Source organism: Peromyscus leucopus, chromosome 12, assembly GCF_004664715.2.
Source record: "Peromyscus leucopus breed LL Stock chromosome 12, UCI_PerLeu_2.1, whole genome shotgun sequence".
NCBI classification, from domain to species: domain Eukaryota; kingdom Metazoa; phylum Chordata; class Mammalia; order Rodentia; family Cricetidae; genus Peromyscus; species Peromyscus leucopus.
The window spans coordinates 41,013,252-41,036,088 of NC_051073.1; the positions used below are offsets into that span (position 1 = coordinate 41,013,252).

The following is a 22,837-nucleotide window of genomic DNA, read 5'->3' on the forward strand; positions in this document are numbered from 1 at the left end:
AATAATAAAAATCCTGCCCTTCACCAGCACAGTGTGGAACACCTCATCATCAAAACAGATTCTCAAGGATCAGCACAGAGGACCCCTGATTCATCTCCTCCTGTTACCCCCGCCTTGCAGTGCTTAGGAAATTCTTAGACCCCATTAGAAGGGAGCAAGCATCTCAGAGAACGCTGAAATAGCTGGGCTGCAGAGTTCAGGACTAGCCTAGTCCCTCCGTGTTCATCATCATTTCAAGTCCTTCCTCAAATCTGTGCCCATTACCCAACCAAACAGCTCTCTCCGGATACTGCTCATCAATAGGACTGGTAGGACCTGCCAACGTAGTCAGCCAGTGTTGCAATAGCAGTCACAAAGAACTTCTGAACTCTGTAGGCAAGCCAAAGAGACTCTATGACCCCGCATCCAAGAAGATGCCCAATCTCAGATCTTAACAGACTCAGTGGCATCGCGAGACATATGAACGACCAAGGCCGCAGAGTTCACTCTCTTCCTGCCTGCTTGTGCTCTATTCAAAAGCTTCTGTGTGAATACTCCAACTATGTCTTGACCTCGTCGTGGAAGCTGGATGTCTGGATACTGGCTTGTCTAGTTAATTTTTCAATCAACTGGTGATTTCCTATGTAGTCTCCCATGTGTTGGTATACTACTGGTATTCTGAAGATGGGTGGAATTCAAACTTTAGTCATTATTCCTCACCTTTTGAAATCTGCTTTATATGACTACCATTTAGAAGCCAGAAGTCATCCTGGCCTGTGCCAAATGGCTGACCAAGAAGCATACTGACAGATTAATCTAGGCTGTGCTATTTTTTTCAAGACCATAATCATGAAGTCAAGAAAATAATCCAAACAACTACCTGTGACTTAACAAACTAACCCTCCATGAGATAAATCTTTTCAGCTTTATTGTTAGCCTTAACCTCCGTAAGAGCAGGTCATTCTCCATAAGGCTGACTTCCTGACCATCTGTAAGGTCAGGCAGTGAGTCAACACAGTGGCTATGGCAGTGTTCTGGAAAGAGAGATGGCCTCAAGAGGATTTGGACTTACCCACAGGCCTCGTCCTTGCAGGATCTGAAAGGACATAGAAAAGGGTCACCAGGGTAAATATTGGCATTTGTATGGTACACCTAGGTTGTCAAATTTGGAGGAAAAACATACCTGCTTGCAGCTTCCTTTGTGTAAGTCAGTTTCTGAAGAAAAGAAAGACGCAATGACTGAGTTAATCATGGTGACTCTACAGCACATAAAACTCACTGAACAGAGAGGTCACCAACGCCCTGCCACGGCAAAAGTTAGGCCACTGTTCTCTAAGGACAAGCAAATCATGAGAGCAGGTACTAACGATGCCAAGTTTGTTCTATCACTACGAGCATCCTAGCATTCTTCATCTGCTTATGTGCCCTGTTGTTGCTGTGCACTCTCATTTCAAAAACAAACAAACAAAAGAATGTACAGAAGACTAAGGTGAACTCAGAAGGTCTAGATTCAAGTCCCCATTCTTCCTCCCTAGTTACAGTCTCAAACCCCACGTCCTTTCTGGTGCCAGGCATTGGTTTTCTCGTCTGTTGAATGGAAAGGAAATTATCTAAATCACTCTGAGATACCATTAAATAATTTGCTGCTTTTCTTCCTCTGTGGTCCCTCCCTAAATAATCTGTCACCTTCATACCTTCAGTTACTACCTCAAACCTGGTGAATATTTCTATAATTAAAAACCCAGGCCACCCTCCTTCATTTCATATGAAAATATCAAACAATCCACATTTCTCATGAGCAGTAAAAATGAACATTTCCAAAGTGAATCTACTCTCTAATTCTTGCCTTATCTACAAAGGGCACAGTGGCTTTCCTGCCTGAGTCCCTGATCTTGTTGACCCCCTGCTAGAAACCAGGAGGCTTCCAAGCACTATTATCCTATCCTGTTCCCGTCCAATCTGCCAGAGCTTGTTGTGGAATATTTGTTTAACTATGCAAAGATGTGTTGCATTTGTTTATGTTGGAGAATATTTGTTTATGTAAAGATTGCTGCATTTGTTTAATTATGTAAAGATGTGTTGTTGTTATACCTTGCCTGCCTAAGGCACCTGATTGGTCTAATAAAAGTTGAACAGTTAATAGCAAGGGAGGAGGTATAGGTGGGACTTCTGAGCAAAGAGAGTAAGTAGGAGGAGGAATTTAGGCTGGGGGTGGGGGGAAATGCCAGGGAGACTCCAGGGTCCAGCCTGCCAGACACAGAGGAAGCAGGAAAAGTTTAAGTTAAGTTAAAAGGGCTAGTGGGACAAGCATAAGATAAGGCTGAGCATTTGTAATTTATAATAAGTCTCCATGTGTTTATCCGGGAGCTGGTTGGTGGCCCAAAGAAAATGCCAACTACAAATCCTGTTTCTTATTTTTGTCCATCATGTTCCCTTTCTCTGTCCCATGGTCTGGTTAGGCACCTCAGTGGCTTCCTACCTGATCTCTCTGTCAATTGACTCTCTGTAACCCTTCCTATGTGTGTACAGCCAGACGACCTTTAAGAGTTCAAAACTGGGCCAGGGAGATGGCTCAGCAGGTAAAGCACTTCCTGCCAAGCCTGATGATGGAGTTCAATCCCCGCAGCCCACGTAGTGGAAGGAGAGAACTGACTCCCACAGGTTGTCTTCTGCCCTCCACAAAAGTGCCATAGAATCCCTTCCCCCTCTCTTGCTCTCACTCTCACGATAGATAGATAGATAGATAGATAGGTAGATAGATAGATAGGTGATAGATGATAGATAGATAGATAGATAGATAGATAGATAGATAGATAGATAGATAGATAGATAGGTGATAGATGATAGATAGACGATAGATAGATAGACAGACGATAGATAGATAGATAGATAGATAGATAGATAGATAGATAGATAGATAGATAGATAGATAGGTGATAGATGATAGATAGATAGATAGATAGATAGATAGATAGATAGATAGATAGGTGATAGATTATAGATAGACGATAGATAGATAGACAGACGATAGATAGATAGATGGATAGATAGATAGATAGATAGATAGATAGATAGATAGATAGATAGATAGATAGATAGATAGATGATAGATAGATGATAGATAGATAGATAGATAGATAGATAGATAGATAGATAGATGTGAATTTTTAATTCCAAGCTTTTAAGCCAGCTCCTTTGTCTTATCCCCTTACAACCCTGAAGTTTCCCGTCACTCACAAAGCCAAATCCAAGCCTCTTAACACTCACCCCTTCTCCTGTCTGAACTGTTATCTCTAGTCTATCTTTCTAGTACATTAGCCCAAACCACTCCCTACAAATACAGTTCATGTTGTTCCCTGCATCTGTTCATCCTCTCCTTCTTCATCAATTCATATTTATCACTTTAGACCCAAGCCAGATGACACATCTCCTGTTTAATCTACAACTTGTAAATAATCATTAAAGCTTATACCCTAGACTTTCAAGTTAAAACTAAAGTCCCACTTGTAAGGAACACATTTTAATGCAACATCACAAAACTCTGTTATTAAGTTAATTACTCCTTGTATATATTTTTTTTGCTTTAATAGCTGATCCAATATTGTGGACACAATCTGAAATACACAATGCTGATAGAAATTTGAATACATGATTCTTTTCTTCGTGGAAATTTTTTTAAAATCAGTAATGACTGGAAAGGCAGCTCCGTAACACAGGAGGAAAACATGCCTTGAGAGTTGTGATTTGCGTTTGCAATGCTGCTAATCAAATATAGGGCCCTGCACAGGCTACCAAGCTCTGTGCTGCTGAGCAACATCCATATTCAAAAATACAAATTTTGGGGGAAAAAAACTGGTTCTGGATTTTAAGATCCATCACAATTTATTTTGTAATAAAGGGTAAGCAATTTATTTATTATCTTTATTTTCAAAATGGAGAACATCTTGTAAGGTTGCTGTTTATTAGATATAAAATATGGTAGGCACTGGATGATATAGTATCTATTTTCATAGTTGCTAAAATGGAGCAGTTTAAAATATGACAGAGAAAAGGCTAATGCGGTATCTTGACTTGAACTGTGACACACCATGATGAAGAGATGAGTTCACTTTAAACACATGCAAAATCTGCACATCTTCAAAATGTTTATAACCCTATAAAATGTCTTTGGTCTACCCATGTTTAGTAAACTATTCCTCTACCCAGTTTTCTCCCACTTAATGAGATCACTATTGTAGGACCAAATGTTAAAAGAAAATAGCACTATGTCTTCTTTACTAGAAGCTTAAAAATAGAAAGAGCGTGATAAAACATTTCATTTCTTTTAGATACACTATCTTATTTTATAAGAATCAAATAAAAATAATTTAGTGGCATTAATTTAATAATTACTTTTCAGACCTACTTAAACAAGTGGTTTTAGCTATTCGTGCAACAATTATTTTCAGTATATGATACTTGCAGCCAGTACTTGAACATGATATTCATAAACTTTAGAGACTGCAGGGAGTAGAAAAAAAGACATATAGCTATTACTTTTATACTTTTATTTCAGCAAACATCTATTATGTATTTTCGATATCATGATAGTGAAAAAATAGCAAATATGACTGGCAGGACAGTTCAACAGGTAAAAGCATGTGTCACGCAAGCCCGATGACCTGATGGCCTTGGAACCTATGATAGCTAAGCCTGGTTGTCAAGTTGGCTACATCTAGAATTAATTAAAACTCAAGCAGCCAGGCAAACCTGTGAGGGATTTTTCTTCATTAGAAAACTTCGGGTGGGAAGAACCACCCTAACTCAGGGCCACACCCTCTGGTGACAGCCCATGTAAGAGGACATTGAAGAAGGAAGCACTTGTTTTTTGCCTGTTTGCCCTCACTCTTGATGGCAAGTTCATTCACCCTTCTGCTGAAGCGTCCTTTCGCTGGTTTTAGAAACTATTTCTTTGGGATTCCAACACAGAGACCAGCTGAGACATCCGGTGTTGTGGACTGAACAACTATGGGATTCCTGGACTTTCTAATGGGAGACAACCATTGTTGGACTAGCCAGACCACAGTCTGTAGGCCACTCTAATAAATCCTCTTTTAATATATAGATCCATTCTAGCAGTTCTGTTCCTCTAGAGAACCCTGACTAATACATAACTCATGCTTAAAAAGCTATATACCTTGGGCAGTTGATGGGGCAGTGGCACCAGGACTTATCCCTGGTGCATGAACTGGCTTTTTGGAGCCCATTCCCTATGGAGGGACATCTTGCTCAGCCTCGATGCAGGGGGAAAGTGCTTGGTCCTGCCTTAATTTAGTATGCCAGACTTTGTTGACTCCCCATGGGAGTCCTACTGTCTCTGAGGAGTAGATGGGGAGTGGGAGGGGAGGTGGGGCGGGGAGCGGGAAGAAGGGAAGGAGGGAGAACTGTGATTGGTACATAAAATGAAAAAAAATTAAATAAAAATAAAAATCACATACAGTGGTATGCATCCATAACCCCACCATTCCTAAGGCAGGATGGGAGACAGAAACAGGAGAATCAGCTCGAAGCTCACATAGTTTGTGCAGAAGCAAAAATTAAAAGAGAGACTTTGCCTCAAAAACAAGATGAAAGGAGAAAATTGACTTCCAAAAAGTTGAACTCTGACCTCCATATGTATGCCATGGCACACATGTGTACATGTGTGTGCACATACATACACACACACAAATCTTGAATTGAAACCACATTTATACTTCACTAAATGTGCTAAATGGACTATATCCTCTAACTTAATTCGAATGACTAGGATCCATTCAGAACAAATATATAAATGAATCTGGCAATAATATTTAACTCACACAGAGCCTTATCTTTAAATTTTTGCATAATATTATTTTGATACATTTGCATCTATAAACAAGGCTGAGGCTGTTTCTGGATTAGCAGTGTTCATTATGAAAGGCCTGAGCTAGGGATAGAAGACTAAGCTATACCCTAGGGCAGTTCACTCCGTAACCTTCAATCAAGTCATTTTCTCTTCCTTTAGCCTTTGGCCATGCACAATTATGCCCACAACAATGTAACAATTCCTTCTCTCCTTGAAACACTTACCTTCATGATTAAGTTTCTATGTTCCACAGACTGACTAAAATGTGTGCCCATTTCAAATACATTTGTGATTCCATCCTCACATAAGTCCATCCAGTAACGATATTCCTCACGGCCAGGAAGTCGATCCCAAAACGTCCTGAAGCCTTCCCAGATGGCTTCCTGGCACACTGGAAAGTAGAGAGAGATGTGTTTAGAAAAAGATAACATGCTCTGTAGTTCTCATGATGATCATGGAACAACTCACTCTCATTCCTCTGAGACACTTTTGGCCATACCATCCTTTCTGGAGGGTCATGAGAATGGCATTCAGTTAAAAACATCCTGTTCAAACTTTTCAGTTCTGAAAAAAAGAACATTGTACTTCCCAACTATTCCTTTATAGGGGGCATTAAGTCACCTCTTAATGAATTTGTTCCTTGTTGATTTTTTTTTAATCCCATGTTTGTATCCCATGAAACTGGAACTTAGATTTAATATATTGTGTTGAATCTGTTTTATTAATAGACACTGTAATTAAGTTTCTGTTGTTGTTGTTGTTGTTTTACTGAAGTCAAGACTTCAAGGAATCTGTTTTCCAGACACGACGGATGCACATATGAACTCACAGGCTATAACAATATGCACAAGACTTACACAAGCACAAGCCAGACAAACACCAGCATAGAAAGGGGAGATTGGAACTAAGTCAAATTTCTAGCTGCAGGAATATGAGGGACAATTTCTCATCTTTTCAAAGGATAATGATGTTTTGGGACACAGCAGTAAAAGGATTCCTAATGACTTAATGCTGTAGCCATAGATCAGCCCTCATCAGAGGAGCTTCTCCTTGCAGGAGATAATAAAACAGAGACCCACAACTGGTCAACATGCAGAGAATAAGAGGCATCACAGCACTCAGCCTTATGGGATGTCTACGTCATATTCCTCCCCTCGAGGTGTGCGGATCTATGCAGAAGAGGGGACAGAAAGATTGTGAAAGCCAGAAGAGGTAGATGACTTCAAGGAATCTGTTTTCCAGACACGATGGATGCACATATGAACTCACAGGCTGTAACAATATGCACAAGACTTGCACAAGCACAAGCCAGACAAACACCAGCATAGAGAGGGGAGATTGGAACTAAGTCGAATTTCTAGCTGCAGGAATATGAGGGAAGTCAGTTTTCTTCAATAGCGTGACATCTGCTATATCCACCACATTCCAGAACAGGCCTCATGGCCAGGAGTAGCGAACTTGAGGGGTTTGGGGTTTGTTTTTTAAGAGAGAGAAAATATGAAATTGGGTAAGTTGGGAGGAGGGAGAGGATTCATTGTATGAAATTCTCAAAGACTAAATGAAAGTTTCTTTGAGAGAGAGAGAGAGAGATTTTAAAAGAGCTGGGAGGATTGGGGGCAAAATGCAGAAATGCAAATGAATGGGATCTACTCTTTCGAAAACTTATCAGACATTTAAAAAGGAGCATTTGGAACTCCTCAAGACTTCTACGTTGAGGACACTCTGTAAACCAGGGAGAGAATGTTCACTCTGAGTTGTCACCCTCCAATGACTACAGCTCATACCTGAAAACAAGAGATAATAGTCATTCTTTTTATACAGAAAAAGTAAACCATTCTAGTTCAGGTGCACTCCTTGACATCTACACAAGCAAAGAAAAAAATGTATGATTGTGCAAGAACTTGCACAAAACTGTTTGAAATGGCTTTATTTATACTTGCCAAGCCTGGAGGTAGTAAAGATGGCCTTCAGTAGATGAATGGAAAATGAACTCTGACAAATCCACACAATGGAATAGTATTCAATTATTATTTAAGAGCTTTCAAAGCATTAAAACTATGCATACTATAAATACAATATGCCAATTTATATGCATATTGCAAAATCAACAAAACCAAGCTGTATGATCCCAATAAAATTCTAGGAAAGACAAAAGTATGAGGATTGTAAAAAGATGGGTGTTTCTCAGAGTTTGGGAAGAAGGGAAATGAATAGGTAGAGTTGTTCTGAATAACACTGTAATAGTTGGTAAACATCATCATACATTCACCAAAGCCCAATGAATACACACCGCAGTGAACTCCAATGTAAACTATGAACTCGTTAATAATTCCCCAATGTTGGCATATCAACTGTAGCAAATGTACTGTATTAATATAAGATGTTAATGCTAGGGAGTTTAAGGAAGTTTTGCGAACTTTACAGACATCCTGCTCAATTTTTCTCTGATCCTATAACTCCTCTAAAAATAACTTCTATTGATTTTAGAAATGTATTTTAAACTATAAAGAAAAGTTATATTCAGGAGGCTGGAGACAGCTCAGCTGTTAAGAGCACTGGCTGCTCTTGCAGAAGAAGATTATTCAGTTCCCAGCATGTACATGGTACCACAGCAACACTAACTACACTTCCAGGGGATCCAGTGCCTTGCTGTAGAATATGATTTCAAGGTGTTTACTTTTGTTTATGCTATGGAACACGTTTAATGATGCAAAGATGTATTTGATTAAATAAAATTCACCTGTGATCAGGAGGCTGAGTCAGCAACTAGCTGACAGGAAGTGAAAGGGAGGAGCCAGGTGGAAAAGGATTTTTAAGGAGGGGCGAGGAGAAGCATAAGGGCTTTTTGGAGGACATGAGCAAGGAGAGGAGGTGAGCTACTTGCTAGTCAGCCTCTCTGAAGAGCAGAATTCCACCTTTAGAAAAAGCAAAAGAGAAAAGAAAAACAACAACAGTGCCTTTTTCTAGTCTCTAAGTGCACTAGACACACATTGTCTATGTGTATACCGGCAAACAAAAACCGTTCATACATATATAAACATTTTCTAAAAAGATTACTTGCTGCCCCGACTTCCCTTCTGGTCCAGAGGTGAGTACCCGGATCCAACCCGGACCCCATCCCTGGACACCTGCCACTCCGGGAAGACCTGCCCAACTTGGCACCAGGTTCTGGCCACCGGACAGCTCCCCTTCTAGCCCCACCGGGAGGGATCCCCTTTTCCAAGCCCCCCGGCAGCCCCTGCAATCTCCGCGCCCCGCCCCCATGCCCATCTGCCCGAGACTCCAGCCACTTCCTGAGACTTAGAGACCAGCCCCCAGCTCCCAGCCTGCCCCCGACTTCCCTTCTGGTCCAGAGGTGAGTACCCGGGTCCAACCCGGACCCAATCCCTGGGTACCAGCCACTCCGGAAAGACCTGCCCAACTTGGCACCAGGTTCTGGCTACCGGACAGCTCCCCTTCTAGCCCCACCGGAGGGATCCCCTTTTCCAAGCCCCCCGGCAGCCCCTGCAATCTCCGCGCCCTGCCCCCACGCCATCTGCCCGCGACTCCAGCCACTTCCTGAGACTTAGAGACCGGCCCCCAGCTCCCAGCCTGCTCCCGATTGCCATTCTGGACCAGAGCCCGCCCCGGACTTCCCTTCTGGACCAGAGAGTTGGACAAGAGAACTCCCTTTTGGACAAAAGAGAGAGTCTTCCTGAATCTGTCAGCTCTTTCTGAAACAAGTACACTGATAAGACGAAGAAAGAACCACAAGGAGATGGGCAGACGTCAAGGCAGAAGTACATACAGCAAAATGAAGAGCAATACAGCATCACCAGAACCTAGCCCGCCTCCAACATCTAGACCTGAACACCAAAAATTGGAAGAAGCAGAAGAAAGTAGCCTTATGAGTAACTTCATGAAGAAGGTAGAGGCTTGTGTAGAGGAAAAGACAAGGAAATTGGAAGAACGCTATAAACAACTAGAGGAAAGAGCAAACAAATTAGAAGAAAACAATAAAGCCCTCCAAGAAAAAAATAAATTCCTGGAAGAAAACATTAAAGTCCTGGAAGAAAACATTAAAGTCCTGGAAGAAAACAATAAAACACTGAAAGAAAATCATGAAAAAGCAATGAAACAAACAAAGGAAACAGGCCAAGAACTGAAAAAGGAAATTGAAAAAATAAAGAAGACACAAACAGAGGGAATGCTGGAAATAGAAACCCTGAGTAAAAGATCAGGAACTTCGGATGCAAGTATAACCAACAGAATGCAAGAGGTGGAAGAGAGGATTTCTGGCATTGAAGATACAGTAGAAGAAATAGTTTCATCAGTCGAAGGAAACACTAAAGCCAACAAAGTCATGAACCAAAATGTCCAAGAAATCTGGGACACCATGAAAAGACCAAACCTACGAATTATAGGGATAGAAGAAGGTGAAGAATACCAACTCAAAGGCACAGAAAATATATTCAACAAAATTATAGAAGAAAACTTTCCCAACTTAAAGAAGGAAATGCCTATGAAGATACAAGAAGCCTATAGAACACCAAACAGACTAGACCCCCAAAAAAAGTCCCCTCGACACATAATAATTAAACAACTAAATGTACAGAATAAAGAAAGAATATTAAGAGCAGCCAAGGAAAAAGGCCAAGTGACCTATAAAGGTAAACCCATCAGAATAACACCCGATTTCTCAATGGAGACTTTGAAAGCCAGAAGGACCTGGACAGATGTAATGCAGACACTAAGAAACCATGGATGTCAGCCCAGACTAATATACCAGCAAAACTTTCAATCATCATAGACGGAAGGAACAAGACATTCGAAGACAAAGCCAGATTTAAACAATACCTATCCACAAACCCAGCCCTACAGAAAGCACTAGAAGGAAAATTCCAACCTAAGGAAGTCAGATACACACTCGAAAACACAGGCAATAGATAAAGCCACAACAGTAAACCCCAAAGAGGGAAGTACACACACACTACCACCAAAAATGACAGGGATGAACAATCACTGGTCGTTAATATCCCTTAATATCAACGGACTTAATTCACCTATAAAAAGACATAGACTTACAGAATGGATACGAAAGCAGAACCCAACTTTCTGCTGCATACAAGAAACACATATCAAATTCAAAGACAGACACTACCTAAGAATAAAAGGCTGGGAAAAGACTTTCCAATCAAATGGTCTTAAGAAACAAGCAGGGTAGCCATACTGATATCCAACAAAATAGACTTCAAACTAAAATCAATCAAAAGAGATCAAGAAGGACATTACATATTCATCACAGGAAAGATCCACCAAGATGAAGTTTCAATTCTGAACATTTATGCCCCAAACACAAGGGCACCCACATATGTAAAAGAAACATTACTAAAGCTTAAACCACATATAAAACCCCACACATTAATAGTGGGAGATCTCAACACCCCACTTTCACCACTGGACAGATCTCCCAAATCGAAACTTAACAGAGAAATAAAGGACTTAACTGATATCATGACCCAATTGGACCTAATTGATATCTACAGAACATTCCATCCTAACAAGAAAGAATATACATTCTTCTCAGCACCCCATGGAACTTTCTCTAAAATTGACCACATACTTGGCCACAAAGCATATCTCAACAGATACAAAACAATTAGAATAACCTCCTGTGTTCTATCAGACCACCATGGGTTAAAGTTAGATCTCAACAACAACAAAAACTACAGAAAACCTACTTTCTCATGGAAACTGAATAATGCTCAACTAAATCACCAATGGGTTAAGGAAGAAATAAAGAAAGAAATTAAAGACTTCCTAGAGATCAATGAAAATGAAGACACCACATACCCAAACTTATGGGACACAATGAAAGCAGTGCTAAGAGGGAAATTCATAGCACTAAATGCACACATAAAGAAGTTGGAGAAATCTCACACTAGTGACTTAACAGCACACCTGAAAGCTCTAGAACAAGAAGAAGCAAAGTCTCCCAGGAAGAATAGACGCCAGGAAATTATCAAAGTGAGAGGGGAAATTAATAAATTAGAAACTAAGAGAATAATACAAAAAATTAATGAAACAAAGAGTTGGTTCTTTGAGAAAATCAACAAGATAGACAAGCCCTTATCCAAACTAACCAAAAGACAGAGAGAGAGAATCCAAATCAACAAAATCAGAAATGAAAAGGGGACATAACAACAGACATTGAGGAAATCCAGAGAATTATAAGGTCATATTTCAAAAACCTCTACTCCACAAAACTGGAAAACCTAAAAGAAATGGACATTTTTCTGGATAAGTACCACATACCTAAGTTAAATCAAGACCAGATAAACTATTTAAATAGCCCAATAACCCCTAAGGAAATAGAAACAGTCATTAAAAGTCTCCCAACCAAAAAAAGCCCAGGACCAGATGGTTTCAGCGCAGAATTCTACCAGATCTTCAAAGAAGAGTTAATACCAATACTCTCTAAATTGTTCCACATAATAGAAACAGAAGGAACATTACCAAACTCCTTTTATGAGGCTACAATTACCCTGATTCCTAAACCAAACAAGGATACAACAAAGAAAGAGAACTACAGACCGATCTCCCTCATGAACATTGATGCAAAAATACTCAATAAAATATTGGCAAACAGACTCAAGAACACATCAGAACAATTATCCACCATGATCAAGTAGGCTTCATCCCAGGGATGCAAGGGTGGTTCAACATACGAAAGTCCATCAACGTAATACACCATATAAACAAACTCAAAGAAAAAAACCACATGATCATCTCACTAGATGCAGAAAAGGCATTTGACAAAATCCAGCACCCCTTCATGATAAAAGTCTTGGAGCGATCAGGAATACGGGGAACATACCTAAACATAATAAAGGCAATATATAGCAAACCAACAGCCAACATCAAATTAAATGGAGAGAAACTCAAAGCAATTCCACTAAAATCAGGAACGAGGCAAGGCTGTCCACTCTCCCCATACTTATTCAATATAGTACTTGAAGTTCTAGCCAGAGCAATAAGACAACATAAGGAGATTAAGGGGATACAAATTGGAAAGGAAGAAGTCAAGCTTTCCCTATTTGCAGATGACATGATAGTATACTTGAGTGACCCCAAAGATTCCACCCAGGAATTGATAAAGCTTATAAACACCTTCAGCAACATAGCAGGATACAAGATCAACTCAAAAAAATCAGTAGCCTTCCTATATACAATGGACAAAGAAGCTGAGAAGGCAATTAGAGATACATCACCCTTTACAATAGCCAAAAATGACATAAAATACCTTGGGTAACACTAACCAAGCAAGTGAAGGACCTATATGACAAGAACTTTAAGTCCCTGAAAAAAGAAATTGAAGAAGATGTCAGAAAATGGAAAGATCTCCCATGCTCATGGATAGGCAGGGTTAACATAGTAAAAATGGCTATCTTACCAAAAGCAATATACAGATTCAATGCAATCCCCATCAAAATACCAACACAATTCTTCACAGACCTGGAAAGAATAATACTCAACTTCATATGGAAAAACAAAAAACCCAGAATAGCTAAAAGAAACCTGTACAATAAAACAACTTCTGGAGGCATCACAATCCCTAACTTCAAGCTCTACTATAGAGCTACAGTAATAAAAACAGCTTGGTATTGGCATAAAAACCGACATGTGGACCAATGGAATCGAATTGAAGACCCTGACATTAACCCACACACCTATGGACATATAATTTTTGACAAAGAAGCCAAAAGTGTACAATGGAAAAAAGAAAGCATCTTCAACAAATGGTGCTGGCATAACTGGATATCAACGTGTAGAAGGCTGCAAATAGATCCATATCTGTCACCGTGCACAAAACTTAAGTCTAAGTGGATCAAAGACCTCAACATAAATCCAGCTACTCTAAACCTGCTAGAAGAGAAAGTAGGAAGTAATCTTGAACGCATTGGCATAGGAGATCACTTCCTAAATATAACACCAGTAGCGCAGACACTGAGACAAACAATCAATCAATGGGACCTCCTGAAACTGAGAAGCTTTTGTAGAGCAAAGGATACGGTCAACAAGGCAAAGCGACAGCCTACTGAATGGGAAAAGATCTTCACCAACCCCACAGGTGACAGAGGACTGATATCCAGAATATATAAGGAACTCAAGAAATTAGACATCAAAACGACCAACAGTCCAATTGAGAAATGGGCTTTAGAATTAAACAGAGAATTCTCAACAGAGGAAACCCAAATGGCTGAAAGACATTTAAGGAACTGCTCAACATCCCTAATCATCAGGAAATGCAAATCAAAACAACTCTGAGATACCACCTTATGCCTGTCAGAATGGCTAAGATCAAAAACACTGAAGACACTTTATGCTGGAGAGGTTGTGGAGCTAGAGGAACTCTCCTCCACTGCTGGTGGGAATGCAAGCTTGTACAACCACTTTGGAAATCAATATGGCGCTTTCTTAGAAAATTGGGAATCAATCTCCCCCAAGATCCAGCTATACCACTTTTGGGCATATACCCAAGAAATGCTCAATCATACCACAAGAGCACTTGCTCAGCTATGTTCATATCAGCATTGTTTGTAATAGCCAAAACCTGGAAACAACCTAGATGCCCTTCAACTGAAGAATGGATAAAGAAATTGTGGCACATATACACAATGGAATACTACTCAGCAGAGAAAAACAATGACATCATACGGTTTGCAGACAAATGGATGGATCTAGAAAAAATCATCCTGAGTGAGGTGACCCAGACTCAGAAAGACAAATATGGTATGTACCCACTCATAGGAAGATACTAGATGTGGAACAAGGATGACTGAACTGCTACTCACATCACCAGTGAGGCTACCTGGAAAACGGGACCCCAAAAAAGACATGGAGAAATGGATGAGATCTACATGAACAGCCTGGTCATGAGTGGGAACAATGAAGAGCGACGGTCGAGGGAAAGAGAGTGGGAGATCCTAGCTGGATCAAGAAAAGAGAGGGAGAACAACGAATAGGAGACCATGGTAAATGAAGACCACATGAGAAGGGGAGGAAGCAGAGAGCTAGGGAGGCCCACGGAGATCCACAAAGATACCGCCAGAAAAGACTGCTGGCAATGGACGAGAGACGGCAGGAACTGACCTACCCCGGTGATGGGATGGCCAGACACCCTGTTAGTTGTGCCATAAACCCCATCCAAGGAAGGTCTGAGGAATCTGGATGCAGACATCCATGGCTGGGCCCCTGGTGGAGCACTGGGAGTCTAATTAGTGAGAAAGAAGAGGGTTTATATGAGCGAGAATTGTTGAAGCCAGGGTTGGATAAAGCACAGGGACAAATAGCCAAACGAATGGAAGCACATGAACTATGAACCAAAGGCTGAGGGCCCCCAACTGGATCAGGCCCCCTGAACGGGTGAGACAGTCATTTGGCTTGATCTGTTTGGGAGGCAGCCGTGTGTTGGTGCCGGGTCCTGGGCTTGTTGCATGAGTTGGCTGTTTGAATCCTGGGACATATGCAGGGACACTTGGCTCGGTCTGGGAGGGGGGGACTGGTCCTGGCTGGACTGAGTCTACCAGGTCGATCCCGGTCCTCAGGGGAGACCTTGATCTGGAGGAGGTGGGAATGGGGGGTGGGATGGGGGAAGGGGGAAGGGGGGCGAGAGTGGGAGAACAGGGGAATCTGTGGCTATTATGTTGAACTAAATGATGTTGTAAAATAAATTTACTTAAAATAAAAAAAAAAAAAAAAAGATTACTTGCTGCTCTTAGAGGCCCTGGGTACTATTTCCAGCACCCATATCTGGCAGCTCACAACTGCCTGGAACTCCAGCTCTGAGATCAAACACCCTCTTCTGGCCACTGCATGCACCCACACATATGACATACATATACACATACACAATTTTTTAATTATGTGATATTTGTAAAACTTTGCTGTGTGAAAATAAAAACTCATTAAATGTACCAGCCAACCATCCCAAAGCATCAAATCTGAAGGGGGCTATCAATATACTTGTTGCTTTTGCATCACTGTGAGCACTGTACCCTTCAGAGAGGAAAAATTGACATTGGGTCAATACTTCCGAGTTTCAGTACCTCATGGGTGGAGGGATGGTGGTATGAACATATACATCGCCATGGAAAGCATTATGCTCAATGCCTATGCAGCTTTATTCAACATAACTTAAAAATTAAAACAATCCAAGTACTCACTGATGTAAAGCGAAGGGGGGGAATGGCCATACAGTTAAGTCAAAGGGAAATTTATTCTCTTAATATTTTGTGCCTCAGAATCTATTAAAATGCAGTACCTAGAGTTTTGTGCCTAGCATCAGAAACCATAGAACTATTCAAATCCACTCTCCAATTCAAAGGGTCCAAAGTCACTTTAAAGACAACTGTTGACAGTCTCTGGGAATGGTCCTAGGGCCACACAATGAAGACACATTTGCTCAAGAAAATCCAACAACAGTTGATAAGGAAAGTGAGTCAGCTGTTATGGACAACAAGAAAAGGACAGACAGGCATCTTAACAGGAAAGAAGTAAAACTTCTTTCCCTCATCTGCAGCTAAGAGCTGTGTACGGGAAGTCCTAAGGAAGCCACTTTAAGATGATCGAACTAATCAGTAATTACAACTAGGTTTCAGAATACAAGGCACACATACAAAATCAGTTATATGTCTGCCTATGTACTGAACATAGAGTAATTAAAATTACACATAAAACAACCCCATTCCCAAAAAAAAAGCATTACTGAAAGCAAAATACATAGGAATAAATCTAACAAAGGAAAGACACTAGCTTGGTCTCTGTGGCTGTCATAAACACCATGACCAAAAGCAATTTGGGGAGGAAAGGGTTTAATGTCTCTATCACAGTTCTTCACTGAGGGAAGTCAGGGCAGGAACCTACCCAGGAGCAGAGCCAGGAACTATGAAAGAATGATGCTTCCGGCCTTGTTTGCTTCCACAACATACTCAGTTTGTTTTCCTAAACAACCCGGGACCTGGATCCTCCCACGTGGATTATTAATCAAGAAAATGTCCCACGTACTTGCCTACAGGCTAATCTGATGGAGGCAATTCCTCAACTGAGGTTCCTTCTTCCCAGGTGACTCAAGTTTGTGTAAAGCTGATAAAAATTAACTAACACAAGAGGTATAAAAATTATATTTGAAAACCAAAATGAAATAATTGAATGAAAAATTTTTAAATGAAATAGCAAAAACTTCCCATTCATGGGTTAGAATACTTAACATAGTTTAGACAATAATGTCTCCAAACCTACTACACATTTAATATAATCCTATCAGAATAACAGTTAATGTCCTTGTATATATTAACAAGCTGACTGTAAAATTCATTTTTATATGAGGAACTCAGGATTGCCAAAACAATGTATACAAGAAAAAAATCTGTAGAACTCATACTTCCTGGTTTCATGTGAAAATCTTCTTGTTATGTGAGTTTATCTCATAAAATATGTGCAAGATCTAGACACTAAACAAAATATCAGCAATACACTCCTCCCATTTAATCAGCAATGCTTTTGCTTTCTTAGGATCTTCAGAGGCCCTACAGGTTTCAGTGTTTACTAAGACCCTTAAGAGATACTATTCTTACTAATATTACTCCCATTTCAATGGTAACAAAACAGAAGTTTACTGTGCTTTATGACCCATGACAGTAATCCCAGTACCTGGGAAAAAAATTATAGAGAGTTACCGGCCTCTGCCTCCTAACTTCTGGGATTAGAGACAGTGCTACTTTGCCCAGCTGAGTTATTTGATTTCTTGTTTGAAGTTTTGAGGTTTTTTTTTTATATATTTTAGATCTTAATCCTGTTAGATATGTAACTAGCAAAGATTGTCTCCCATTCTGTAGATTCTTTACTTGAATAAAAATTATCTTGGAGTTCTGCAGTGTCTTATTCTCTGCCCCTTGTCAGTTGTGGGTCTCTGGGTAATCAACATCTACTGCGAATAGAAGCTTGTCGGATGAAGGTTGAGAGATGGTATCTCTTAGTATCTATCATGGTAGGTCATTAGGAGTTGGTTTATCACTGTGCCCACTGAGTAGCATAATAGTCGAAGATTCTCCCTGGGTGCCTATGATGTGTCTGGCCATAGGTTCTTGGCCTTATAATGGTGCCAGGTATGGGTTTCATCTTGTGGAGCAGGATTTAAAGTCCATTAGAAAGTGGTTGATTGCTCCCATGATGTTCAGGCCACTATTGCACCAGTGAACATGTCTTGACAGGCCAGTCATTATTGTAGCTTGCAGGGTTTACAGCTAGGTAAGATTTCTCACAACCCTCCAGTGACCACTGCCAAGGATTGCAATAGAATTCAGGACTCAGCAGAACCAGGGGACTCCGGGTTGTGCAGCATCAGAGTGCCTTTACTAGCATTCTGTGCAGCTTTTATTCCAGGAAACTCGAAGTTCAAAGCAGGCACAAACAGTGAACAACACACGGACTAGTTCTCCTCACTATCACCAGACGTGCTCAGATACAGGTCTCATGGCTGAGTGGGGGTTGCTTGCCTGAGGCCCTTGAGCATGCTAAACTGCTGAGGAGCAGGGGACATTTTGCCTGTGGCATTCCTTGGGCAGGCAGAGGCATTCCTCCAAGGGGAATAAACAAAGTTCTATGGGAACAGAATTCACACAGCAGGGTAGTGTGGGAAAGGCTGTCATATGGTGGCTACTAAGATCAATGGTTCCTTGTTTCTTCTGAAAGTGTGCATAGCACTGCCCAGCACTATGAAAGCTGGCCAGGAAGGGATGAAGCTCCTAGGTCAGTACCAGCTTGGTTTTGCCATGTTCTATGACTCAGTGTCATGGGTGTCTTCATAGTAGGTGTTACCATCAAGTTCTGGAGGGTAGCCAAGAGCAGTGGCAATGCCCGCCGCAGTGATGGCTTAGCCTAAAGGGACCATCGTGGAAGGGGTCGAGAGCCAGAGGTGGTAAAATGACTACAAGGAGATGTTATCTTGTAGGCAGAGCAGGGAAGCTGCCCATAGGGACTCACAGTGGTTATGGCAGCCTGCATGAAAGCTGTGCAGACCCAAATCAGATCAAAGCCCAGCATGGATGTCTGTGCACCTCATGTGTGCCTAGTGCCCAGAGACCAGAAGAGGGCACCAGATCTCCTGGGAATAGAGTTACAGTTGGTTGTGAGCCACCATGTAGTACTGGAAATCAAAATCTGGTCCTTTGAAAGAGCAGTCTGTACTCTTAAACACTGGGCCATATCCCCAACCCTTCTTCAGTTTTCAAAAGCATATGAGGTAAAGTATTATTTTCTACCATGATCATAAAAACAAATATTTTATTGGCTGTGTCAACCATTTATTTTTCTGACATCCCTGTTCCTTCTAATTTTTTGTTTTTGTTTTTGTGGGTTTTTTTTGTTGTTGTTGTTGTTGCTGTTGTTTTCCGAGACAGGATTTCTCTGTGTAGTTTTGGTGCCTGTCCTGGATCTCACTCTGTAGACTAGTCTGGCCTCGAACTCACAGAGATCCACCTGGCTCTGCCTCCCGAGTGCTGGGATAAAGGCGTACGCCGCCGCCACCACCACTTGGCCTATTTCTTTTATTTTTTGAGAGTGCAATATAATTACATCATTTCCTCCTTCTTTCAAGTTCATGGCCTTTTTTTTCATTAATTGTTGTTATACACAGACAGACAGATATGTGTATTGTATATTCCTAAATACATAAGTACAATTGTTTAGTATGTATAATGTTACTTGTATGTATATTTTCAGGGTTCTTTTTCAATAACCCGACTCATAACACCTGCATTTTTTAATTAATTATTTGAAGGATGCTTTATTTTTCCTTTTGTTGGCTTCTTTTTGAGCAGTATCTATTGACTTTATAAAAATAAGAGCCAAACAATCATGAAATAGAAACAGATTCCTTAATGGTTGGCCCTTTCTCTTTACTGTGGAATGGACAGCCAATACAATTGGATATTCTGATCCATTTAAAGCTAAAATTCAGGCAAGGTAAATCATCTTGAAACATTACCTATTGAGAACTGCTCAAAAACGACCATGGGAGTATACAGCAGGTGACAACTAGTGTTCAAAAGGTCAACCTATCAGAACCAAGGGTTCTGGTGGAGGAAACCATTACACAGGCATTTTGGAGTTACTGCCTTTTGAATGAATTGGCTGTTTGTTGTTGTAAACTTCTTATGCAATTACACTATGATATCTCCCCATTACCATACATCTTCATGTAATATGTGTATGTAATCTCATGATTACTTCTCTATCTTATGGGCACATATGTGGATGATCAGGAAGATGGATTTTCATTTAGCTGTATAATTTTGATATACAGAAAATACACTAGGATATGCTTCATTGCCAGATCCATTGTCCCATGAGACTGTAGACACTGAAACCTGCTTTGTTCCTTCTGCTCAGACTAACACAGAAAGTAATAATCTCTCCTCAGTCTAAGGCAAACTGCATACATTAAGCTCATTTTCACCTCAGAGCAAGTTCAAACTAGACTGAAGGCCTTTGTAAATAGATGATAAGTTTAAAAATCTTTACAGTCATGCACGAGGTCAGAGCCGCAGGTGTCTACCAAGGTTACTAACACAAAACACCCCCTAAGGAAAGCCTGCCAATTCTTCACTTGCCAAGTCTGCTGATAAAAAGCTATGTCTCAGAGTTTGTCGCACACGGCACTGCACCCCCTCCCTCTGGTCCTGAGCCCTTGGGACCTTGTGTTATCATGGTAATGGCTCTGCTCCTTATCGTCTATTCTAGGAATGTGCTATGACCTTGAGGGTTTTGAAACTTTCCTCAGGACTGTTAAAAATGTATGGATAGTCAGGCAAGAGAGGAGCTAAAAAGGAGGGCTGAGAAGAAGCTGTAGACTTAGAGAAGCGGTAGAAGAAGAGAACAGTAGAGAGATCAGAGGCAGAGTTGAAGCTTCTTTGGAACAATAAAGTGATGGACTGAAAGAGTGCAGTGTGTGTCGATTTATTGATATACCCTCAGATAAGTGAATTCAGTTGATATTCCTAAGATTAGAATTCCTGCCGCTTGTAAGCGCCTTCCCCGGACTCTGGGAGAAAGTTTTTCAGGCACCCGGAAAGCTTTCCATAATTATCCACTGTCATTCTCCGGTCCTGCATGTCCTCGGTCACTTTGCAATTTCACCTAGGGTCCTACATAAAACTTCTAGGTCAACGACCCCCTTTTAAAAAATGAAAGAAGAGCCAGGTCAGGGATGGTGGCACACACCCTTACTCTCAGCACTCGGGAGGCAGAGGCAGGTGGATCTCTAAGTTCAAGGCCATCCTGATCTACAAAGTGAGTTCCAGGACAGCCAGAGCTACACAGAGAAACCCTGTCTTGAGAAAAAAAAAGTAAAAGAAAGCCTATTCCTGAGTAACATTTGATAACCCTCAAATACAATCAAGACTAATATATTCATAAGGGAACTGCTAATACACTGTACCACGTTATATTAACATAAAGTATTACAAATATGAAATGTTTTACCTGATATTAAATTTTTATTTTTAAAAACTTTAGTGTAGAAGAGAATGGCAAGGAACAGAAAAATCAGGATAATGAAGTAGCAGCTGAGAAAGACAATCACACAACCTAGTGCCAGGGAAAATGGTCAGTGCTCAATAAACGTGTGTTGAACAAATGAATGAATGCTTAATAGGACAGTCCTGATTTTACAATCATTTCACCATCAATATCTACACTTAGCTTGCTAACATTGCATTCATTAAATGGCACTTTTTATTGGCTGTTGAACACATAAAAAGCAAACTTTGAAAGTCCTTCCCATGTCTAAGGTATATGGACAATGTTCAATTAAGCAATGTTAGTAAAGGTAAGAAACACAGTGCGAATTCACACAGCAGAAGATATGAATCCAAGGATCATGTTGCCTAATCAACAGTAAGATAAAAGGTGAGACCACTGAGAGAGGGGGCATCATTTTTAACATAAAAATTTCTGTGTCCTAATCAAACAATCTGCATGAATCTATGGCGTTTCCAAAGTACACAATCAAGAAGCCCTTTATGTTTTCACCTATAAAATAAGTAGGAAAGCATGGGAGTCTTTGTTTCTAAATGTGTTATGGGTATAGACAGGTAAATTACCATAATGAAAAATTAAAAAATTATATTTAATATATCCTGTAACACAGTAGTGTTCTTAAATACGCCACAAAAAATCCTATTTTCTTTTACAATAATGTACACTTTTCTCTCAATTTATATTAATATGATTAAGTCCTTTTCTCACTATTATTCAGTTCATTTCTATCTAAATGATCTCATTTTTACTATAGAAGTACACAATAAATGTGATAGTTTGAGTTTCATAAAGGAGGCCAAGGATTTGGATGTTCACTTACCTCGGGCTTTATAATACTTCACATGGTTGGCCACAGCCTCTGTAACACTTTCATTGGGGCACACTTTGACTCCATTTGGGAACAGGATAGATCTCCGCCTTCTAAGCAGCCACCTCCTCTCAGCCTCTGCGGGGTCCAAAAGCTGTCTCTTTCTGGTAGGCAGGGAAGGGTCTGTGGACTTCTCATGCAGGACAGAGACTGCATGCATGGGTTCCTGTGTCTCTTCTGCAGAAAAGATGGTCTGTTACTGTCGAGAACAGACTGGGAGCATAACCCGGGCTTCCAGGGAAGGAGGCGCAGTACAAACGGCAGCAAATAGACACAAGCTGATGTTTGTGAGATACTTAAAACTTTAAGACAATGCTCAAAACACATGTATGCATATCGAAGGAAAGTAGTCCAGCTTTTTCCCACTTTGTTAGTATTCTTTGATTCAAGATTGTAGAAAAAATAAATATACACCAAATTTCAATACAAGAGTGTAAGGTTTGACCCAGGAATTATTAATGAGGAAGGGAGATATTCTAAAGCAAGCTCAATAAAGCAACAGCAAAGATTAATAGTCCTATTGTCTAACAGCAACCATGTCA

General features: G+C 40.5%; 1 protein-coding gene across 1 annotated transcript in view; it reads right to left on the reverse strand.

Annotated features, from left to right (window-relative positions):
- Positions 1–22,837, reverse strand: part of Impg2 (interphotoreceptor matrix proteoglycan 2) — a 70,095-nt gene that overhangs the window by 46,755 nt on the left and 503 nt on the right. The window contains exons 2-5 of the mRNA XM_037209707.1: positions 22,248–22,472; positions 6,073–6,239; positions 1,163–1,194; positions 1,052–1,075 (exon numbers count right to left, since the gene is read on the reverse strand). Of these exons, the coding sequence (XP_037065602.1) occupies positions 1,052–1,075; positions 1,163–1,194; positions 6,073–6,239; positions 22,248–22,472 (448 nt within the window). The remainder of the gene's footprint in view (positions 1–1,051; positions 1,076–1,162; positions 1,195–6,072; positions 6,240–22,247; positions 22,473–22,837) is intronic.